At 41.3% G+C, this 18,836-nt stretch overlaps 2 protein-coding genes across 5 annotated transcripts in view; both read right to left on the bottom strand.

The window, feature by feature from the left end:
- The window catches only part of LOC114477424 (F-box/WD repeat-containing protein 7), a 30,112-nt gene that overhangs the window by 3,247 nt on the left and 8,029 nt on the right, over positions 1-18,836 (bottom strand). For both annotated transcript variants that reach the window (XM_028469689.1, XM_028469688.1), the window contains exons 4-13: positions 17,525-17,648; positions 17,160-17,281; positions 14,746-14,832; positions 14,392-14,481; positions 13,980-14,068; positions 13,177-13,390; positions 11,952-12,074; positions 11,656-11,821; positions 11,358-11,446; positions 10,663-10,922 (exon numbers count right to left, since the gene is read on the bottom strand). In XM_028469689.1, coding sequence (XP_028325490.1) covers positions 10,822-10,922; positions 11,358-11,446; positions 11,656-11,821; positions 11,952-12,074; positions 13,177-13,390; positions 13,980-14,068; positions 14,392-14,481; positions 14,746-14,832; positions 17,160-17,281; positions 17,525-17,648 — 1,205 coding nt within the window. In that variant the 3' untranslated portion in view covers positions 10,663-10,821. The remainder of the gene's footprint in view (positions 1-10,662; positions 10,923-11,357; positions 11,447-11,655; positions 11,822-11,951; positions 12,075-13,176; positions 13,391-13,979; positions 14,069-14,391; positions 14,482-14,745; positions 14,833-17,159; positions 17,282-17,524; positions 17,649-18,836) is intronic.
- On the bottom strand, positions 1,115-10,462 carry pianp (PILR alpha associated neural protein). Of its 3 annotated transcripts, none has more exons than XM_028469693.1 (6): positions 10,082-10,462; positions 9,560-9,605; positions 9,037-9,410; positions 8,635-8,713; positions 4,838-4,984; positions 1,115-4,257 (listed from the first exon to the last, which is right to left on the bottom strand). In XM_028469693.1, the coding sequence occupies exons 2-6, from the start codon at positions 9,568-9,570 to the stop codon at positions 4,236-4,238; spliced, it is 633 nt and encodes a 210-aa protein (XP_028325494.1). In that variant the 5' UTR covers positions 9,571-9,605; positions 10,082-10,462; the 3' UTR covers positions 1,115-4,235. The 3 variants fall into 3 exon arrangements, with proteins under 3 accessions (XP_028325494.1, XP_028325493.1, XP_028325495.1); XM_028469692.1 differs by having other exon boundaries at positions 9,560-9,681; positions 10,082-10,459; XM_028469694.1 differs by lacking the exon at positions 10,082-10,462 and adding an exon at positions 9,899-10,071.

Below are 18,836 nucleotides of genomic sequence, written 5' to 3'. Positions count from 1 at the left end.
TTCCTCTGTGTGCTACCAGCAGGGCAACACGCACGCATCCGCACTCACCAGGGGCATTCATATTTTAGATGAGTATGTTTTGCCCAGAGCTTCTAATACAATGCTGGGATTGTGAGTTGAAATTGCCTGCCACCCTTCCTTGCACCTCTATCATAGAGTATAAATTGCCTCCATCATTCCCATCCAGTCCATCTGTCAGTCTTCGGGCGGCGTTTGCTCTGTCATCACGCAGATTATCTGACCAGCACTAAAAATGAAAGCTGACAAGGAAAAAAGATTTTTTACTCTTAACTGTACATTTCTCCCAGGGCTCTTTTTTTATATCAAGTCCAGCTCACCAGTAGGAATACTTCTTAATTCAGTATGAGCCTTTCTGGGTTTTATTTTTTTTCTTCTTAATTTTATTTATTTTTTTGTAACAGATTGAGATGTGAATTTTAACAGCTGTACACCTCTAGAGGTGTTTGCAATTGCCAAACTGCTATCTGGCATGTGTGTGCAACATGAAAGTTAAATGTGTGCTTGGCAAAAGTGTGAATCTGAGTGTGGTCACGCTGTGAGGAATCAACAGTGAGGCGATGAGGAAAATTATCACAGACATCATGGATATCTGTAGTGAGACTATGAAACTATGGGGAGAGAAGGTGGAAAGGTTGAGGTTTGCAGTGATGCTGAGAAAGTATTGTTCTTCTTCATGTTTCCTTCGGGGGTCTCTACAACTCCAATCCAAATTTTATGTAGTGTTGTGCGATTAATTAATTGTGATTAATTAATCTCACCTAAAAATTGCTGAGAAATGCCCTCAACTTGAGGTATTTTCATTTGAATTACATTATTGTGGCAGATCGAAAAAATGATGTTTAACAAAGTGGCTTTTTAAAGTCATTTATTGTTTTTAACAGACTTGAAACATTTCCATTCCTCTGTATGTGAAACTATAAACGGCTGCTGACACCTTTAGTTTAGACCATCAGGGGAAATATTGATGTGTACTTTTGTCAATCTCCAAATAATAGAAATGAAATAAAACATCAGGTCTATATGCAGTGCTATACATTAGCACATCATAAACATTAAGAACACTTTTCTGAGCAATACAATTAATGAACACCGAACTTGTTTTTTTCTCTCCTTCAGATAATATAAAATAAATGAAACAGACCCATCAATCACAGTGCTGTAAATTAGCACATCAAAAATAACATTGTTCATCACAAAATTAAGTCACTTCTAGTAGTAGGAGTAGCCATCCTCTACCGCCGATAGTAGTCACTGTTCACTACAATCATTTATCCACTCACTTTGTTCATTTGTCACTCATGGAATTTGTTCATTTTGTCTCTGAACCCTGTCATCTTGTCCAGTATGGGCCACTCTGTCTGCTTGGTCGTGTGTACCGTCCGAAGGACCGCTGTCTGTGCTAGCTGCTACATAGTTAGCATTGAGTTGGAAGAGCTCCGCTGGAGGTTAGCAGACCTCTGGTGATCCACAAACTCTTTCTTGCACAATTTGCACATAACTGGGCTATAGTTTCCCATCCGGTGTGTTTTGTGTTTTTTTTTTCGACTCCTCAGGTTCGACCGTTGTAGTTGGTGAGTCGGTAGTTCTGGGTACATCGGGAATGCGTGCAATGAGAGGTTCCGCGCTGTTTGCGGTGCAAAAAAAAAGAAGACGCGATTCATTTTTTCAGCGCGTTAATTTTGCCTGTAATTAATTAATCGCAATTAACGCGTTAAAGTGACACCCCTAATTTTATGTATGACTTACTTGTACTTGTATTTGAGTACAATTTCAATCAAGTAACAGTACTTCTACTTGAGTAGGATATATCAGTACTCTTTACACCTGTGCCATCCAGTCCACACTGCCTTTACTTTTATTTTCTCTATCGCTTTTTCCCCAGCTTTAGGATAGTTGACCCTGAATATAAAAATCCTGTTTCTTTGGATGTAACTGTGATTGACAATGTTAGAAATTAGTGCATCAGAGGGACATCTATGGTGGAGCTGTAGGAAATTGTTGCAGAAGACCACAGTTTGTTGATGTAGTTAAGGAAGATGTGAGGATGGTTGGTGTTAGCATTAATAATGGAATAAACAGAAGTAAATGGAAGTAAATGATTTGCTAACAAATGCTTTCAACAGGTTTATCTGCAGGATTAAACATGTTTTTGTGATTAATTCAACCTCTGATGAGATGGAATAAAACAATTAAAACACCCCTGCTGTAACCACACAATTTTAAATGTGACAGCATTTACCAATATTAAAACTGACGTGAAACCTTTGGGTGTAGAGATGACTGACTAGTTTTAATATTGTGATCATTATAAGTGACTGTATTGCCATCTTTGGCTTCATTGTGTTTACTTATTACTGCAACAGTTACTTTTTGTATTATCCTCACAGTTACTTAACTGCTAAACGTCCAAGTGAAGCCCAATCAATGTCTGTGGTTGATCCGTAATATGCCCAGATGAGATGGAAACTGTGTGGCTTCCTGGCGAAGAATGTCAATACACTCGTCAAGTGGCATTTTTCTCCCTGTGTCAGCTTTTGTTTGTATTGACATTTTGTTTTGAAAAACTGTACACAAAGGACACGAGCACGAAGCTCCCTGATAATCCTCCTAAAGCGAGAGCAATCTTTAGGAGGTGAGGAGATAAAAGACTCCCTCGTGGGTGAAAACATGACTGGCACGTGTCCGCCTTTTTTTAATCCCAAACCCATGGTTGAAAATGTAGTGGAGAAAATCTTGTTTGACGTCAGAGAGATTAGAAGAATTCATGGGTAGGCATTAAAAAGCCCACTGTAGGCTTTATACTTCCTGTAAAGCACTGAACAGCTCACTCCTGCCCTGGGGTGTTCATTTAGTACCAATACAGATAGAAGCTAAAACGCCAGAGTTGAGTCTTTATTGAACGTCCATGCTACAGAGAGACCACATTGCTACAGGAATGCTGCGATAAAATCACACGACTGAATCAATGGAGGATTATAGAAACCACATATGATGTCACCAGCACAACGTCTGCAGTGAAGATGTGACTAACTGTAGGAATTCATTGTTCAAAGCTACTAAAAAAAATAAAAGTGGCAACACTTACATTTGACTTTGCACCACTCGTTGATAAAAGAGACACTTATAATAAATAAGATAATAGATTTAAAGAAAGTTTCTTATGTCGTTTTCATGCAGAGCGATCAGAGGTAACAGAAAAAAGATGCTACTTTCCTTTGGCGTGCCCAGCTAATACAATGCACAAGGAGGAATGATCTGTTTGTCTGATAAATCACTAAAATTCAGTCCTTTGATCACATGTGCACTTTACTGTTACTAATTACCATGAGCCTTTGGGGAAACATTGATTTTTCAGATGAAGTGTTCTATTTTGTGAACACACCTCAACACAGTTCAACAGGAGCAAAATCTGCTCAGAAAAACTAACAAAGGGAGCCAACGTCAGCCAGATAATTAAGAGAACAAATCATGAAGAAAAACTATAACAAAAGCCCCTTCTACATACTGCAGGTTGGAACACACACACACACACAACTCTATTTGCATTTCCGGCGCCCAAAGCATGAATAAACATCAGTTTTTGGAGCGTGACATGTTAAACACATTGCCTATTGGCTACAGCTGTGCCAAGCAGCTTTGTGAAATACCCTGTTCAGTGTTTGAAGATGCAGAAAATGAGGTTTTAACCATTTATTAACCAGTTGCCACTCCGCAAAAAGGGAGCTTACATTGATGAAGAAAACAGTCAGCAGGATGGGTTTTAGTAGCGAACAGCATCACCTGGGCTGCTACATCCCTGGAAACAGCTTTTGGAAGCTCAGGTAGGTCATCATCACGGGGCTAATAGGATGCTGCATGGCTGCTTGTTTGTGATTAGTCATGGCAGGTTGAAGCATGAAACTGGTAGGTAGCTTGGTAGAGCTCGAAGCCATACAGGGGGGTGGAAATTTCAGTGGTACGTTGGAGTGACGCAGAACTGCACAAAAGAAATTCACTCCGAGAGGGAAGGAGCGAGCGGCGAAGGATGAGCTTTAAATCTTTAGACCTTGGGGAAGCAGAAGTGTTTTGTGATGGTGGAACATGTGGGATCCCAGAATTCATTTCACAGTTTCAGAGGAAAGTAAAACGGCACTCTGGGGCACACCCTCTGGTTGTGTTGATGTTCTTCCGCAGGCCCCCGTAGCAATGTTTACCACGTGGATAAATCAGTCTCCTCAGAGATTTACAACTGGGATCCTAACACAGGAAGAGACAGAGAAGAAGAAGAGGAGGAAAGAAAAGAAAGAAAGAGAGCAGGGTTTTTGGAAGGTTCTGGAGCTCAGATGAAGAGAAAAGTGGAGCACAAAGGCCTGAAGCTGATAAAGTGGCAAAAGGAACGCTGCCTCACAGGGGAATGAAAGGGTGGTGAGGGAGAAAGACTGAGGAGAAGGAAGAAGGAAAAAATAGTAGGAAGGAGGAAGTTGATGGGGGGAGAGGAAGTGAGAAAGAGGCGTGATGAGCAGCTCCATAATTATCCTGATTGTGATTAACTTTAAAATACGCTGGAATAAAACTATTGTTACGTGGAGGATGGATGATGTTTCCATGGACCCGTGATGAGTCATTGTGAGATGCAGTTTATAAGACTGATATATCATCATCACCACCACTCCAGGCTTGTTACTCCTCAGTGAATAGCACCACTGTCCAATTACACTGCGTGTGTGCATCCTCACAATGCAATACCCACACACACAAGAAGTAAAGAGGTGTTTAGAGACTCACATAAAACTCATACACACTCAGACTGTGAGGTTCTGCTGAGGCGACTCATTACCTCTCTCTGTCGGTGAAGGAGGATGAGGTGCTGTGCAGCGTCTGCCGGCTGTCCTCTGAAGCGAGGGATCGGGGGAGCGCCAGCGAGAGTGGGGGAGCCACGCCACGGGAAAGCGGAGGCGGATGCTGAGAACAGCTGCGATCGTAACTGGGGGAAAGGGATAGTTAAATGGATGGATGGAGGAAGAAAAGCATGGAGATAGAGGGGTAGATGGAGAAAGCAAGAACAGTGAGAGCAGAAAAATGTGTTGATAGAGAAGAGAAGGAATGGAGTAAAGAGAAGAGGAAAACACAATAGATGACAGAATTTCAGTTCAAGCAGATGAAAAGAAGGTTGAACCAAAGCATGTCAGGGTTGGACTTTGATATAATATTCAGAAAAACATGGGGTGTGAAGATGGGAAGCATCAGGAGCCCTTTAGCATTACTACACTACGACTGTGCTGAGAATTAGTGCACGTACTGGACTCATCACAGCTCTGTGGGAGGGAGGATACAACAGGCTGTAGAAGCTGGACAGAGCAGTGACGTACCACTGAGAACATGGACCATTACTTTGATGAAGTATAGTGAGTTAAAGTGATGCCCTGAGGCCGAGTCACAGGTTACAGCTTTTAAAAACACGAGAGGCACAACAAAGCTGTTCTAACTGCTCGAAAAGCCATTCTCCACTTTCATTCCCCTCAGTTCTCACACTGATGGCACTAAACACACACAAAAACCACCTTATTCACTGATTACCTTAACCACACTGACAATTTCTGGCTTTGGAAAATCATCGGACACATATGCTGCTATTTGAGGATCTTAATGAAAAGGACACTGGCCAATTTCCACCATAGAGCATCGTTTCAGTCCATCTGTAGCCTCATCTCGCTCAAACCACTTTCTCATCCAACACATGGCAGTATTTACACATTTATGACACTAAGGCACCAGCCAACTCATAGAAAGAGGCCATAACTCTAACTCTGAGCTATGGTGAGAGTGCTCTGCGTGCAGCAGCACAGGCAGGTAAAGTCAGCTATTAAAACGAGAGTGCCAGTTTGGGCTTTTTTTCTATCAGCTCACAGCAAGTGACAGGATTATCTGTGGATCTGAGGACAGACTCAGACTTGTGGTGCTGGGAGAGTGAGAGGGAGATAAGAAGAGTGCAGACTGCACAGAGACGATCAACAAAGAACAAAAAGTGACCATAACTGAAGGAAAAGGACACTGTCAAAAAAAAAACAGAAGAACCTTGGGTATGTGGATAAAGAAAGTAGATATTATTTGTGAACAAGAGAACCCAGAGAGCACCAACCTCCGCCAAGCACCAAATATCCTCTTTGTCAGATATTCACAGTAATTTAGATCAGTGATTCTGATTATGTTCATTTACATTTTTAAAGGCTTGGAAGAAATTTCTATCCCCATTAATAACGACACATCCATCCATTTTCCGACCTGCTCCTTTTCAGGGTTGCAGGGACTAATGATACAGTAGGTCCACATGTTTGGGTTCCACCATTTTTTGAAAGATCGCAACAAAATGCGCAATCCGGATCCAATTGGGACTAAACTCTGTGGCGTAATTTAGGAACCAACACGACATAACTGAATCAATTTCATAAAGATGAGTCAATTACGAACCAAGATATGAATTTTTAAAAATTCGCCAATGATGACAGATTGGGATTTTTGGATTTTTTTTAACGGATCTAGAATCAGTAGTACATTGATCCGCTCCAAAATATAATTGATTCTTCCATGACGTAAGGTCTTGAGGTCTTTTGACATTGACCTGCTAATAGGCAGACAAACAAATGTATAAACATTGTTGAAAATATTATTACCTCTTTGGCAGAGAGTAGTATAGGGTTCAAAGGGAATCAAGAAGAGTATTGAAAAGAGTGGAAAAATAAGAACAAATGGATGCTTAGTCATGCTGTGAAACAAAGAGTAAAGGGAGAGTAATTTGGATGAGATGGGCAGATAAAAATTTATGATGGGAAACAAAGAAAGAAAAAAAGCTTGAATGTGAAGAAGAAATGGAGAGAGAGAGAGTGAAAGATGAGTATGAAAACTCTGAGGTAAAATAAACTGGACGTTATTGAGGAGGTGCCTCGGTACGTAACCTGACCCCCCATCTTCACCTAATGACCGTGTTTTGTAGCGAGCTCTTTCTACCTGCCTTGCAAATGTAACACAAAGAGACAAAAGCCCGTGTATTTACGTCCACAGAGAGGGATTTAAGGGATGCTGAGCTGTTAATGCACCCTGACACTGGAGAAGTCTGCGAGCAACAGATCACAGCGTTTGTTCGTTCCTCCCATTCTGCTGTTTACAGTGAGTGTTAAATCACTGCAACCTGAAAGGCTGTAAACGGCTCATCGTGACGTTCGGCAACACAAGAGTTATTAATAAAGTCATTAGCAGGCAATTGCTCAACTCTCACATTACGTAATCCACAGTCACACGTATGAAGATGACGCACCAATCAGTGTGAACCTCCACACATCTGGATCTGTCAGTGTAATTCTCACTGCAACGCTGCACATCTGTCCTCTTCATCGCTCTAAAGGCTTTTCATTTTGTATCGCGAGGACCAATGTTGACAATCAAACATTGTTAATAAGTTTAAATCACATTTCCAGGCTTTTAATGTCTAAAATATGACACACTTGGCTTTTTAAAGTCAAAACAAAAGTGAGAGGATGATGTATCTGTTGGCAGGTTAGATGTCAGTGAGGTGGTTTGGACAAAAAATGTGGCAACAAAAGAGTAAAATAATGTATAAATAAAGTTTATATAGGAATGAAGTAGATGGACATGAGTGGAACCTGTGAGGAACCTTAACTGGAACAGCCAATAAAAGAATATTGTGTTACAGTTATTATGTACATAATTCTTTGAGTTAATTCCAGTGTTTCTGTGTTTGTTTTCAACATGACTACAGTGCCATTACTAAAGCTAATCACCTATTTTAGAACAAAGTGCTGCCTCCCATCAAGCAGCTTTGATGGGGAGAAATAAAACCTCAGTGTTTGCATGTGCTCGTCTTGGCATTCCTCCATTTATTCTGATTTCCTCCCATATTCCAAAGAGGTGAATGTTACATTAATGACAATTTACCAAAATTGCTCGCACAGTGCTAATGTACATTGGCCTGAGATGTCTCTGTGACATATACTGGTGAAAGATACATAGACAAGCCTAACACCCAATGTCCCTGTTTAAGATAAGCCGGTATAAAATGACTTCCATCCAGCTTCAGTGAATAACACTATGTTATCCAACATATAGACTTTCTTCTTAAAGTAAAAACGGAGTGGTGGCCTAGTAGTCAGAGAAGATGGCTGAGAGTCTGTGTTTGAATCCAGCAGCGAATAATAAGATCCCTCGATTACAGTTTAATTTAGCAGATTCTTTCCTTCAACAACACGAGCAGTAGTGGTTAATGGACTTGCTCAATGTTGTGATGGATTGGCGCCCTGTCCAGGGTGTACCCCCGCCCAGCGCCCAATGAGAGCCGGAAATTGGCACCGGCAGACCCCCGCGACCCTGATAAACGGGAATTAGCGGGTTTGAAGATGGATGGATGGACTTGCTCAACGTCCCGCAGTGATGACCCAAGTCTGATTTGAACTGGTGACCTTCCGTTTACAAGCCTACTTCCTTAACGGTTACGCTTTGTATATATTCTTTTTTGGAAAACTGTGATTTATAACAATACACAGACAATACAAATGTAAATACACAACTTCTGGTGTTTGACAGGAAGTGGCAGGTAAAGACACAAAAAGTTTATCAACCTACCAGAGTTTAGCTGTAATGATGACGGCTGTCAGGATAAGCAGTGACGAGATGGTCACAGTGACGTAGAACTGTGGGTCCACTGTAACACACACACACACACACACAAAGGTAAAAATGATGACCATGTCAAACTGTGACCAGAACAGAAGATGAAGCTCATGAAGTCATCAGATCTGACTTTAAATCATCACTGAGTCCCAGTGTTCTGCACTTCTGACAGTGACAGATCCCTCTCTGTGAGTGATGAAACTTTATTAGGCTTCCCTCACAGATGGCTGCTCACAGTGAGGCGTCAGCCTTCACTGATGATAGCTCACTCCCTGGAGTAATCCTTGTAGGTGCTGTCTATTCACATGAACTGCTTTGTTTTAAAGTCCTCCGTGTGCATCTCCTGATCCCCACCTTCCTCAGGCTCCGTCTCCTCAGCCTCTGCGTCCACACCTTCCGCTCCCTCCTGGTTAATGGACTCTAAGGAGGATCTTTCTCTGGATGCTAAGCTTGCGTCTGGATGATGCCGATCTCCAGGTGAGGTGGTGCTGGCCTGCTGGGAGAGCTGGTCAGTTTCCTGGCTGAAGGCAAAGTGGTAGGTCTCATCATCCAGTTGTTGCGTGGGACCCCAGATCACTGCCCACAAAGGAGTGGGTGTAACCTGGGCAGTGACCAACAGAGTATCAGCCGGTTCCTCGCCATCGTCGCGGTTACAGGTAGAAGGTTCTGTCACCAGAGCGACCAGGAAGAAGATGAGGGCAGTCAGTCGTGCGACAGGAGAGATGGAACTGGAGAAAGAAGATGGGAGAAGGCTGAGAAGTTACCAAGACAGTTTACAGCTGATCTGCATGACCTCAACAGTCCAGGCATCAATTCCACTGCCAGGCATCAATCAGGATGACATTTTTCTTTGCACTCCAGAAACTGTCCATCTTACCATCTCTCCATCGCTTCGCTCCGTTCACTCTTCTCCGATCATCTCTCTGGAAGATGAAACAGAGGGGCAAGAGAGGAATGGAGAGGGAGAGACAGAGGGAGGGTCCTGCTTTTGTCTTTGATCTTCCCACATAAAATAAACACACAATATTATAAGTATTTGGCACAAACCCTACTGTCACTTAACATAAAAACATACACACTTCTCACAGGTGCGTTTGTTTAAATTTAAAAACTCGATGAGGCGCCACATGTTCATCAATATGTGCCTCCTAAAACATCCAGAAGTGAACAGCCCTTTCCCGCTCTGCTCTCTCACACACACTTTCAGTCCACACACCTGAGCGGAGCACGTAAATCATCATCAGAAGCATCACGCATGGAGCCAATACACTGTCTGGCACTTTGATCGCAGAGTGGCAACTTCCCCATTTTCTAACTACTGTCTAAATGCCACAGAAATGTCAGCAGAGATGGACACAGATGCACACACACTCCGACACATATCAGTTATCATGCCTACCTCTGGCAGTGGAGAGAGGAATGAGAGGAAGCTGAGAGAAGGGGGGAGATACAGAGAGCAAGTCAGGGGGAAAAAAAAAGCATCGGTTGCCTTAGCGACAGAGACATGTAGAGTCCGCCAGAGCAAGAGAGTGGAGAGAGAGCGACATAGTGAGGGCAAAAGACTGTAGGAAGGAGATTAAAATGCTAATTATGTGAGGTTTTGTTTTTTTTAACCAAGTTCAATTAAAATGGACACGGAAGAATAAAGATTTAGAAAAAGCAAACAGAAGTGATACTGAGGACAACATTAATATGCTCAATTTGGAGACTGGGGATTAAAAAGACAAACCCCTCAGTTTATAAAAGCAGCAAAGGACAAGGACGGAGAGCAAAGAGGAGGAGGAGGAGATGGAGGATGGAACGGATGCATTATTCATTTACACCAGTTGCACCAGCATCATCGACGATGAAGCAGTTATCTCAGAAAGAGGCGGGGTCAAGTGAAAATAAAACAAGCACGGATGCGAATGTGGAAGAGAGTCACAGTGTGACACCTTTATTGCATGTGAAAATATTTTCATAGAAAACAGTCCGCTTGACACACACACACACGCACACACACAGACACACGCACAACACACAACACACAACACACAGACACAGACACAGACACACACACACACACACACACACACAACGCTCTCATTTCCTCCTCATGGCTGCAGGCCGCGGTCTCCTCGTGTGACAAAGTGACGTTGCTCACTGAAGAACGCAGCGAAACCACGAGCCAGACACTTCGTGTTGTGATCCATCACGCTGGTACTCTTTGCATCCGTCACTGTCGTCCTCTTCCTCGAAATCTAAATTTAACATAGGCAGTTGTGAGGATTCGTTACAAGCATCATCTTGAAATTAACAGTGAGCAATTTGTAATTCCAGAGCAACTAATTAAACCTGTGAATGTTAAAGTTTAAGTTATTCAGGAAATTTCATCTCACGTTTCGACCGTCATCTGCCAGTTTATATAGGTTCTGAAGGACAAGGATTATCTTTCCTTATGAGAGAACTCGGGGGGGATACGTTAAAGCGATCACCTCTGAGGAAGACTGGCAGTTGAAAGTCAAACATGCCAGGAGATAAACATTTCCTGAAAAAAACTTGACTGAATAAACAAAACCTTATATATCTAAAAAAAAAAAAAAAGGAAGACAAAATGAACTTGCTGGAATTAATGTGTGCGCGCGTGTGTGTGTGTGTGTGTGTGTGTGTGTGTGTGTGTGTGTGTGTGTGTGTACCATCGCTCTGTTCGTCTTCCTCCGTCTCCCCCTCTGACTCCAGTAAGCTCGAATCTATTCTATCGTCTTTCCTCACGGTGACGTCACCCCTGTAGCGTTCACACAAACAGTTAATTAAACACATTTTAATAGATGTGTGAGTCAAAGGCACGTCAAATCATTTGCACATATTAAGGCCTAGCGTAGCTTTCCAATCAGCAGAGCAGACGACCACAAAAGAGATGATGAATAATCATATCGGAGCTAAGTTAAAGCAGCAGTGACTGAATTGTTCAGAGGTGGAGGTGTTGACACGCACTTCTGTCGTCCGGAGCTCGGGAGCTGCTCCCATACAACGAGGTCGCGACCTCCGGTGACCCATCGGTGGTCCCCGCTCCCTGTCGCCCACGATGCAAAGCAAAGGATTCTGGGAGCTTCAGGCCAGGTCAGAGAAGCCAAATAGCGACACTGAGGCAGAGCGAACACTGAAGAAAGAGGAGAGAGAGAGAGAGCGATGAGAGGATTGGAGGTCAACAGGGTGCAGCATGAGCTTAACATTTTCCTCTTTAAATCCTCACTGTGCTTTCCCACTGAGAGTCAAGTTCTATGACTTACGATTTAGAGAACTCTCGCCACTCGCAACATCATAGCAGGAGCCAATTAGCAGGCTTCCTGTCTGGTGGACACAATCTGTTACCCCGGTGATGCTGCTGTGATTGGTCAGTCTGGAAATCGTTCCTGTGATAATTGGGACAGATGTTTGTTCAGGAATTATGCAGATGGGGCCCACCTGGCACACAAATAACTATCTGTGTGTGGTCATGTGTCTCACACACACACACACACACACACACACACACACACACACGCACACACGCACACACGCACACACGCACACACACACACACACACACACACACACACACACACACACACACACGTGACCAACTACCGCACACAGCCCAGCACTGCTTGCATCAGGGTTGGGGTCAATTATAAATGTAATCTCGTAACAGATAATGAAATACAATTAGTTCAGATAAATTACTTTGTAATGGAAACTCTTTAAAAACATTAATTTACAATTGAATTGAATGCAAAACTTATATGTTTAAATATGTAAAATATGTTTCATATCGAGTTTACCTGTCAGCTGTCTTGAAAATCATTTTACCATTTAAAAAAATTAAAAAAAAGTAAATCGAGGGATATACAGACACAAAAAGGGCTCAGACGCCCACACCAAAAATATTAAAACCTATATTAACATGGATAAGGAAGTCTAACAAGGTAACCAAGAGATGAGAAAAAGGATATATCTATATATAAAAGATAATATTGTTTAGTGTATTTTACAGCTGATCTAAGACGGGTCAAAACTGATTTGTTATCATAAGAGATGCTAACAGAAAGCTAACACAAGAGTAAGGTTAAGTTTTATGTGATGACTCAGTAATTGTGAGTAATTGTAAGTGAACTTTAATATTTGAGAACATAATTAAAATTAACTTTCAAGGATAAATAATCATTGTAATTTTTTACTTTTTTTGGGGGGGTAAAAAACATCATAATTGAGTTGTAATTGGCCCCAACCTTGGCTTGCACTTTTATTCATAATGGAATAATATTCTGTTTATTTTTTCTTATTTAAGCTTTCACTTTCCTATTTATATTTTCCGACTATTTATGCCGTTTTTCTTGACGATGGAAGCCGAGGCCTCCGGCCACAGTTTCATTGTATGTGAAAATGTATGCACAATGACAATAAAATGATTCTAATTTCTGCTTCATGTGCCTGAATACATCTATATACTTTACATAATAATTTAAAAAAAATCACCTGTTCTCCATTGAAGGATTTTGATGCATGCGTGACCATAAGCCAGGAACACTTTGTCCCCACGCGGGCTGAGAGTCACACGCCCCCCTCTGCTGCCCGTCACTGGGCCACTCCAGTGGTGCAGCAGCGTCAAAGGGTCTCGATCCGAACACTGGTTCTCCCACACACACACCCCTCCGTCAGCAGAGCCGCTGAACACCAGCGGACCCTGAGCCTGTGGAGGGCCATGAGAGACATGGTTGTCATGGAGATTTGAGTCCTTATTGTGTGTGATTGTGTGCACAGAGAGGGTGTGTGTACATTAGAAGAAATCAAAAAACGTGGAATAACAGCCTTAAGACGTCTCTGCGCTGCTGTTGCCCATAAATGGATTTACCGTATTGCTTTGCATGGTAAACAATAAAAAACGCTGACAGTGATGTGCTAAACTCTAATGCTTTGGGCATATTCAGATGATTGCAAATTGAAATAAAAATGAATATGCAGCTCTGAGTTTCAATAAATGTAAATGTACAGTAAGCTAACAGCAGCTCTGCATGTCCTTTGGTTCCTTTGTAATTTATTAAATAAGTGAAGTTTGTGTGATGATGTGAGTGCAGACATTTGATGTGAAAAGAGGCTTTTTTCACAAATTCCTAATCAAGACATCTGAAACCACTTTAGAGCATGTCAAAACTTTGAAAGTGCTTTCTTTCTTTATCGTAAGCCACCGATGGTTTAAAAATAGGTTGTAAATGAAAGCAGTTGGAACGCCCCGAGTGTGAACTCTTGTTCTGAGGACATGGAGTGACATCACACCCCACCTGGATGGAAGTGACGGCTTCCTGGTGAGCGTTGACTGACTGGCAGTGTTGGAAAGTGTGCCAGCTCCAGGCTTGAACTTTCCCCCCATCTGCAGGGGTGAGACGGAGAGTGAGGTTAATATGTGCCGACAGACGACTGGCAGTCATTACTGTTTATCGTTCCACACACCTGAGCCAGACTGCCTCAACTCACTGTTCCCAGCCCTTTGCTATGCTCTCTAACTCAATAGCAGATGATGCCACAATATGATTCAACGCACTAAATATTCCAAACACCATCACATACTTTGATGACACTAAGATTGTCTTTGTTTCATATGGATTATTAAAAAAAAAAAAGAAAAAAAAAATACCCAGAAATGAGTCACTTTCATTTGAAATCTGTGCATTGTGTTTGCACAAAGACACACACCTGATCCAGTGATGATGTAGCCGTCGTCCTCGGGCACAAAGCAGAGCGCGGTCACAGCGTTGAAAGTGTAGATAGAGCGAACACACTGCCCTGAAGGCAAAAGGGAAATACTAATTCAATAAAACCTAATGCAGGCAATTTTTCACAGAGGCAAACATTCATTACAATGTGCACACTCTTCCCAGACAGAGCCCTGAGGCTCCATCCACATTGATATATATATAAAAAGGTGTGTGTGTGTGTGTGTGTGTGTGTGTGTGTGTGTGTGTGTGTGTGTGTGTGTGTGTGTGTGTGTGTGTGTGTGTGTGTGTGTGTGTGTGTGTGTGTGTGTGTGTGTGTGTGTGTAAGCCGTACCAATGCTCAGGGCCCAGATCTTCACATTACAGTCCGCTGAGCCGCTCAAAATGAACCTCTCCTTGTCAGACAAAGACAGAGAAAAGGCTGGCAGGAGGAAGATTGATCATAGAGGGAGAGATTAGGAAAGACATATTAATGCGAGAGGGAGATGTAAGGTGGCCAAAGACAACAAACCCTTTCTTTAAAAAAAAAAAAAAAAAGGTAGCAGACTGTAATCACTGTTTCTTTGCACTTTCAGACTGTGTATTGTTGGTTGGAGTAGCAGGTGTGGAGTGTGAGTAGGTGGAGAGGCAGGCACTGGCAGGGTGTTGGAGTTTAAATGATGGAAGGCAGCCAGCCTCAGGCAGACAGTGAACTCTTTGGGTGTCTGCAGAGGTTATCTCTCAATAGGGCTGATCTGATGAACTGCTCCTATAATTACCAAACTGAAGGATTGGGCTTAACACACACATTGTAGGTCTATGTGAGCAACAAAGCCCAGTTAGTCATGATTGAGCCACACTTTTAGAAACCTCTATGAAACACTGGCGAACCTGTATTACAAATATGATCAGGGATGGCAACAGCAAAATCTATATTTAGCTGAAATGTGTTTGTGGTTGTGATGAGGGGAGGGTTCAGGGGGCGTCGCCACGCTGAAGCTTAGAGCTGATATTATAGAGAAGTAAGAGTGTGACGATAACTCGATACGACGATATATCGCAACATTTATCCGCATGATTGATTATTGATATGGTCACGCTAAGTATTGATTTAAAAAAAATAATAATAATTTTTTTTAAACCTTTTCTGCTTTTTCACTAAAATGTGCAGGTACGTCTTCACAGAGATTTTGTCACTGTTTGTTGAAGGAACCAATACATTGTTTACTGGAATATTGCACTATAATGATGTCACTGTTGAGAAAAACCCTATTTTTTGTTTACAGAAAGCACTATTGGAGATACGTATTCATTTACATTGGTATGTTGACACTTATTTACAGAAATGTTGCACTAAAATAGTGTTACTGTTCATAGAACGCTTTTTCAATTTATTGTTTTTCAGAGATATAAAATAAAAAAATTATTTTTTCACTTAATCTTTTTTTTTCTTAAGTCATAGATTATCGTAGATTGATTTCTGACCAATATATCAATAATCGCAGTATTGTCATATCGTGAGATAATCGTCATCGTGAGCTTTGCATCGCGTATCGTATCGTATCGTGAGGTACCCAGAGGTTCCCACAACTATAGACAGGATGCAATTCAAATAAAGTTGAATTGAAGTGAATTGAAAATATTTAATAAAAAGTCTACCTACTGTGTTTTCATCAATGCTTTGCTCTGGTTCTCATAATCTTAACTCTTCAGTTCAACAAAAGTTTTATAGCTATAGGTTATTAATATTTACATTATTTAAAGTTCACAATTTGCACTTCTACTAGTTTAAAAGCTTCTTCCTCTTTCCAGCAAGTTCTACCAACTTCTGCACTGCCTTCCTCTTTAATTCCCATCATATGTTCTTCCTGTGCAGCATCTCTCTCCTTAACAATGTCTTTAGCACTTGAGGTTTCTTCAGTTGATCGTATCCCCAGTGAGTTGTTTCTTTGATTTCCGAAAGCGTTGCCGAGTGTTTTGCAAATTCAGAGTCAATGAGTAGCTGTTATGGCGGATGGCAAGTTTTTCCACATGTTTTTTTCACTTTAGATGCATAATCCAGCAACGAAACATGTCCACAGGAACCAGACTTAACCAAGTCATTGCAATAAACACAGAAGGCTTTCCCAGCCACGTCCGATTTTTAAGTGTTTTGGTTATCTTGTTGTATTTTGTCCTGTTTTTTTTTTTTTTTTACACTTTACAGTGACTTTTTGCGTTGCAAAAAATGAATTTGTGAAGTGAAATGCTACGAGTATTGTCATTGGTGAAAATCTGCGCTAAGCTTAGCTCATTTTCTATTACACCAAATAAAGATAAGGTACCTAAGCTAACCTGACCTGAACAAATTTAGATGATTCACAAAAATTATCCATTTGAAAATGAAATTGGTAGAAATCTGCAAATCGGGGGAAAATGACATATACGTACCGGTGTAATGGATTTTATCATACTAATGCTCAATTTGTTTAACTTTGAATAATTTTTTTCTCAATTTAATTGTTGATCAGGATTAGATGTGCCAAATTCTTTCTATTATTATGGAATGTTGCTGCATGAGTGTCCAAAACCTTTCCTGGATGGCTGTGGACACACTTAAATGCAAGGAGAGGCTCATTACATTGCAGAGATGCATGGTAACACTTTCATCAGATTCAGGTGTGTGGCAACTGGCAGAACCGCAGCCCTCCATGACCCAGTTTGGTTACCCACGTTGTTACTGGGCTCAATTTAAATGTGATGACACGTTTTTAAAAGGACGAGTCTCACCCAGCCTCTTGCAGTATTCAGGAGGAGGGGCTGACAGAGCGGTAACCGCCCCCGTGTGACCTCCCAGGTTCTTGTGCTCCGTTGCCGTAGGAACGTGCCACACCTTCACGGTTGTATCTCGACTTGAAAGAAAACAAGAGGTGCAGAGTGAGAATGAGAGGTCGCAGCAGGATGAAGAAGTACGGTGATGGATGGTGGGAAATACAAAGTTAAATGAGTTCGACATCGGTTGAAATAAAATGGAGTGAAGTCCTCGAGGTGGGAGAGAAAAATTAAAGAGGTGTGAGACAGCGGGGGAGAGCAGCAGCTATTGGCGATAGGTTAAATGAAATGTGCTCATTCATTATGCTAATTTACTGCCTTACCTTCCAGAAACCACCAGGTTGTCGACGGAAACCACGCAGGTGACGATGTCATTATGACCCTCCAACAGCCGCAAGCGAAACTTTGCCTTTTCCCAAGATTCTTTGAGGCACTGAAACTCCATTTCTGAGAAAAAACAACAACAATGATCTTTGTAATTAGCCGCATTGACTCATCAGCACCCTGCCTTGTTAATCTTCACAGGCCCTCAATATGGATTAATCTGCCACAGCAAGGATTGGGGCTAGGTGAGCTCCATAGATGCAAAACCTGTTCACCCTGTACAAAAAAAAAAACACACGCTTGACAAAGCTTCTCAGCTAATGTCAAGCTTACATTTTAGATAATAATATTAACTCATACTAATTCATGAATTCCTATTACAAAAAAGAGCAATAAGAATCCTACATAAGACTTAATATTTAGCACACACTAATAATCTCTTTATTCAATCTGAGTTACTGAAAATCCTTGACCTTGTGAAATATTATACTCCGTTAATTTTATTTAAAGCGTTTTTAAAAATCTCTACCTGTCAACATACAAAGATTTTTCTTTTTTAAAGTGAACCCTCATGGTACCAGGGGCTTTAGAAATGTTATAATACCTAAGATTGGAAGTACCTGGATGAGTTTGTGTCCGTCTGTATGTGAGTGAAACTATGGAACAGCCTGGATTCACAACAAAAACAATGCCAAAGTATTCAGAGTTTCAAGTCACTTTATAAACGTTTGATCTGGCCACAGTACAGTGAGGATGGGGGCAGGGCTTAATGTAGGGCTGATCCATTATAAAAAAAATTATATTCATGAATATTTTAGTTCTAATTGAAATCACAATTATTCAAACATTTTGTCAATCAAAAAGTTATTTTTTTTGCACAAAACAATGTAAAATATATTTTTTAAACATAAATAAAATTCTTCGAACACTAAATTCAAGTATGTTAAACAAACCAAACACTTCTTGCATGTGATGTGTCTTTGCACTAGGTCTTCATCATCAAACCTAAAGTCTTCCCATACAAGAGAATTTGACTTGTCTTGCTTGTTTACCAAGTGTTCTTGCTGCATTTCTCCTGCCATGTTTCAAAAGCGCTGGCAACAACTTTCCTCGTGTTAGCCTGCATGCTAGGCTAGCTTTAGCTTTAAGAGGGGTGAAGTTTGCATGTGCGTGCATTAAAATGTTTTATTTATTTTTCAATAACAATTTTTTCTCAATTATGACATTTTTGTAATCGTTGAGTGTAATAATCGAAATCATAACAAAATTTCAATTATTTGCACAGCCTTAGCTTAATGCTACTAATGGTAT

This window comes from Gouania willdenowi, chromosome 16 (genome assembly GCF_900634775.1).
Source record: "Gouania willdenowi chromosome 16, fGouWil2.1, whole genome shotgun sequence".
NCBI classification, from domain to species: Eukaryota; Metazoa; Chordata; class Actinopteri; order Blenniiformes; family Gobiesocidae; genus Gouania; species Gouania willdenowi.
This window is presented reverse-complemented; position numbering and strand designations above follow the sequence as displayed.

What these genes read in the sequence shown, in the direction of transcription:
- pianp (XM_028469693.1), bottom strand. An exon ending in GGAGACGGAGCCTGAGGAAG is followed by an intron (nt 8,714 to 9,036) that starts GTGGGGATCAGG and finishes TGTGTGTTACAG; the next exon opens with TGGACCCACAGTTCTACGTC. An exon ending in TCCTTCACCGACAGAGAGAG is followed by an intron (nt 4,258 to 4,837) that starts GTAATGAGTCGC and finishes TTCCTGTGTTAG; the next exon opens with GATCCCAGTTGTAAATCTCT.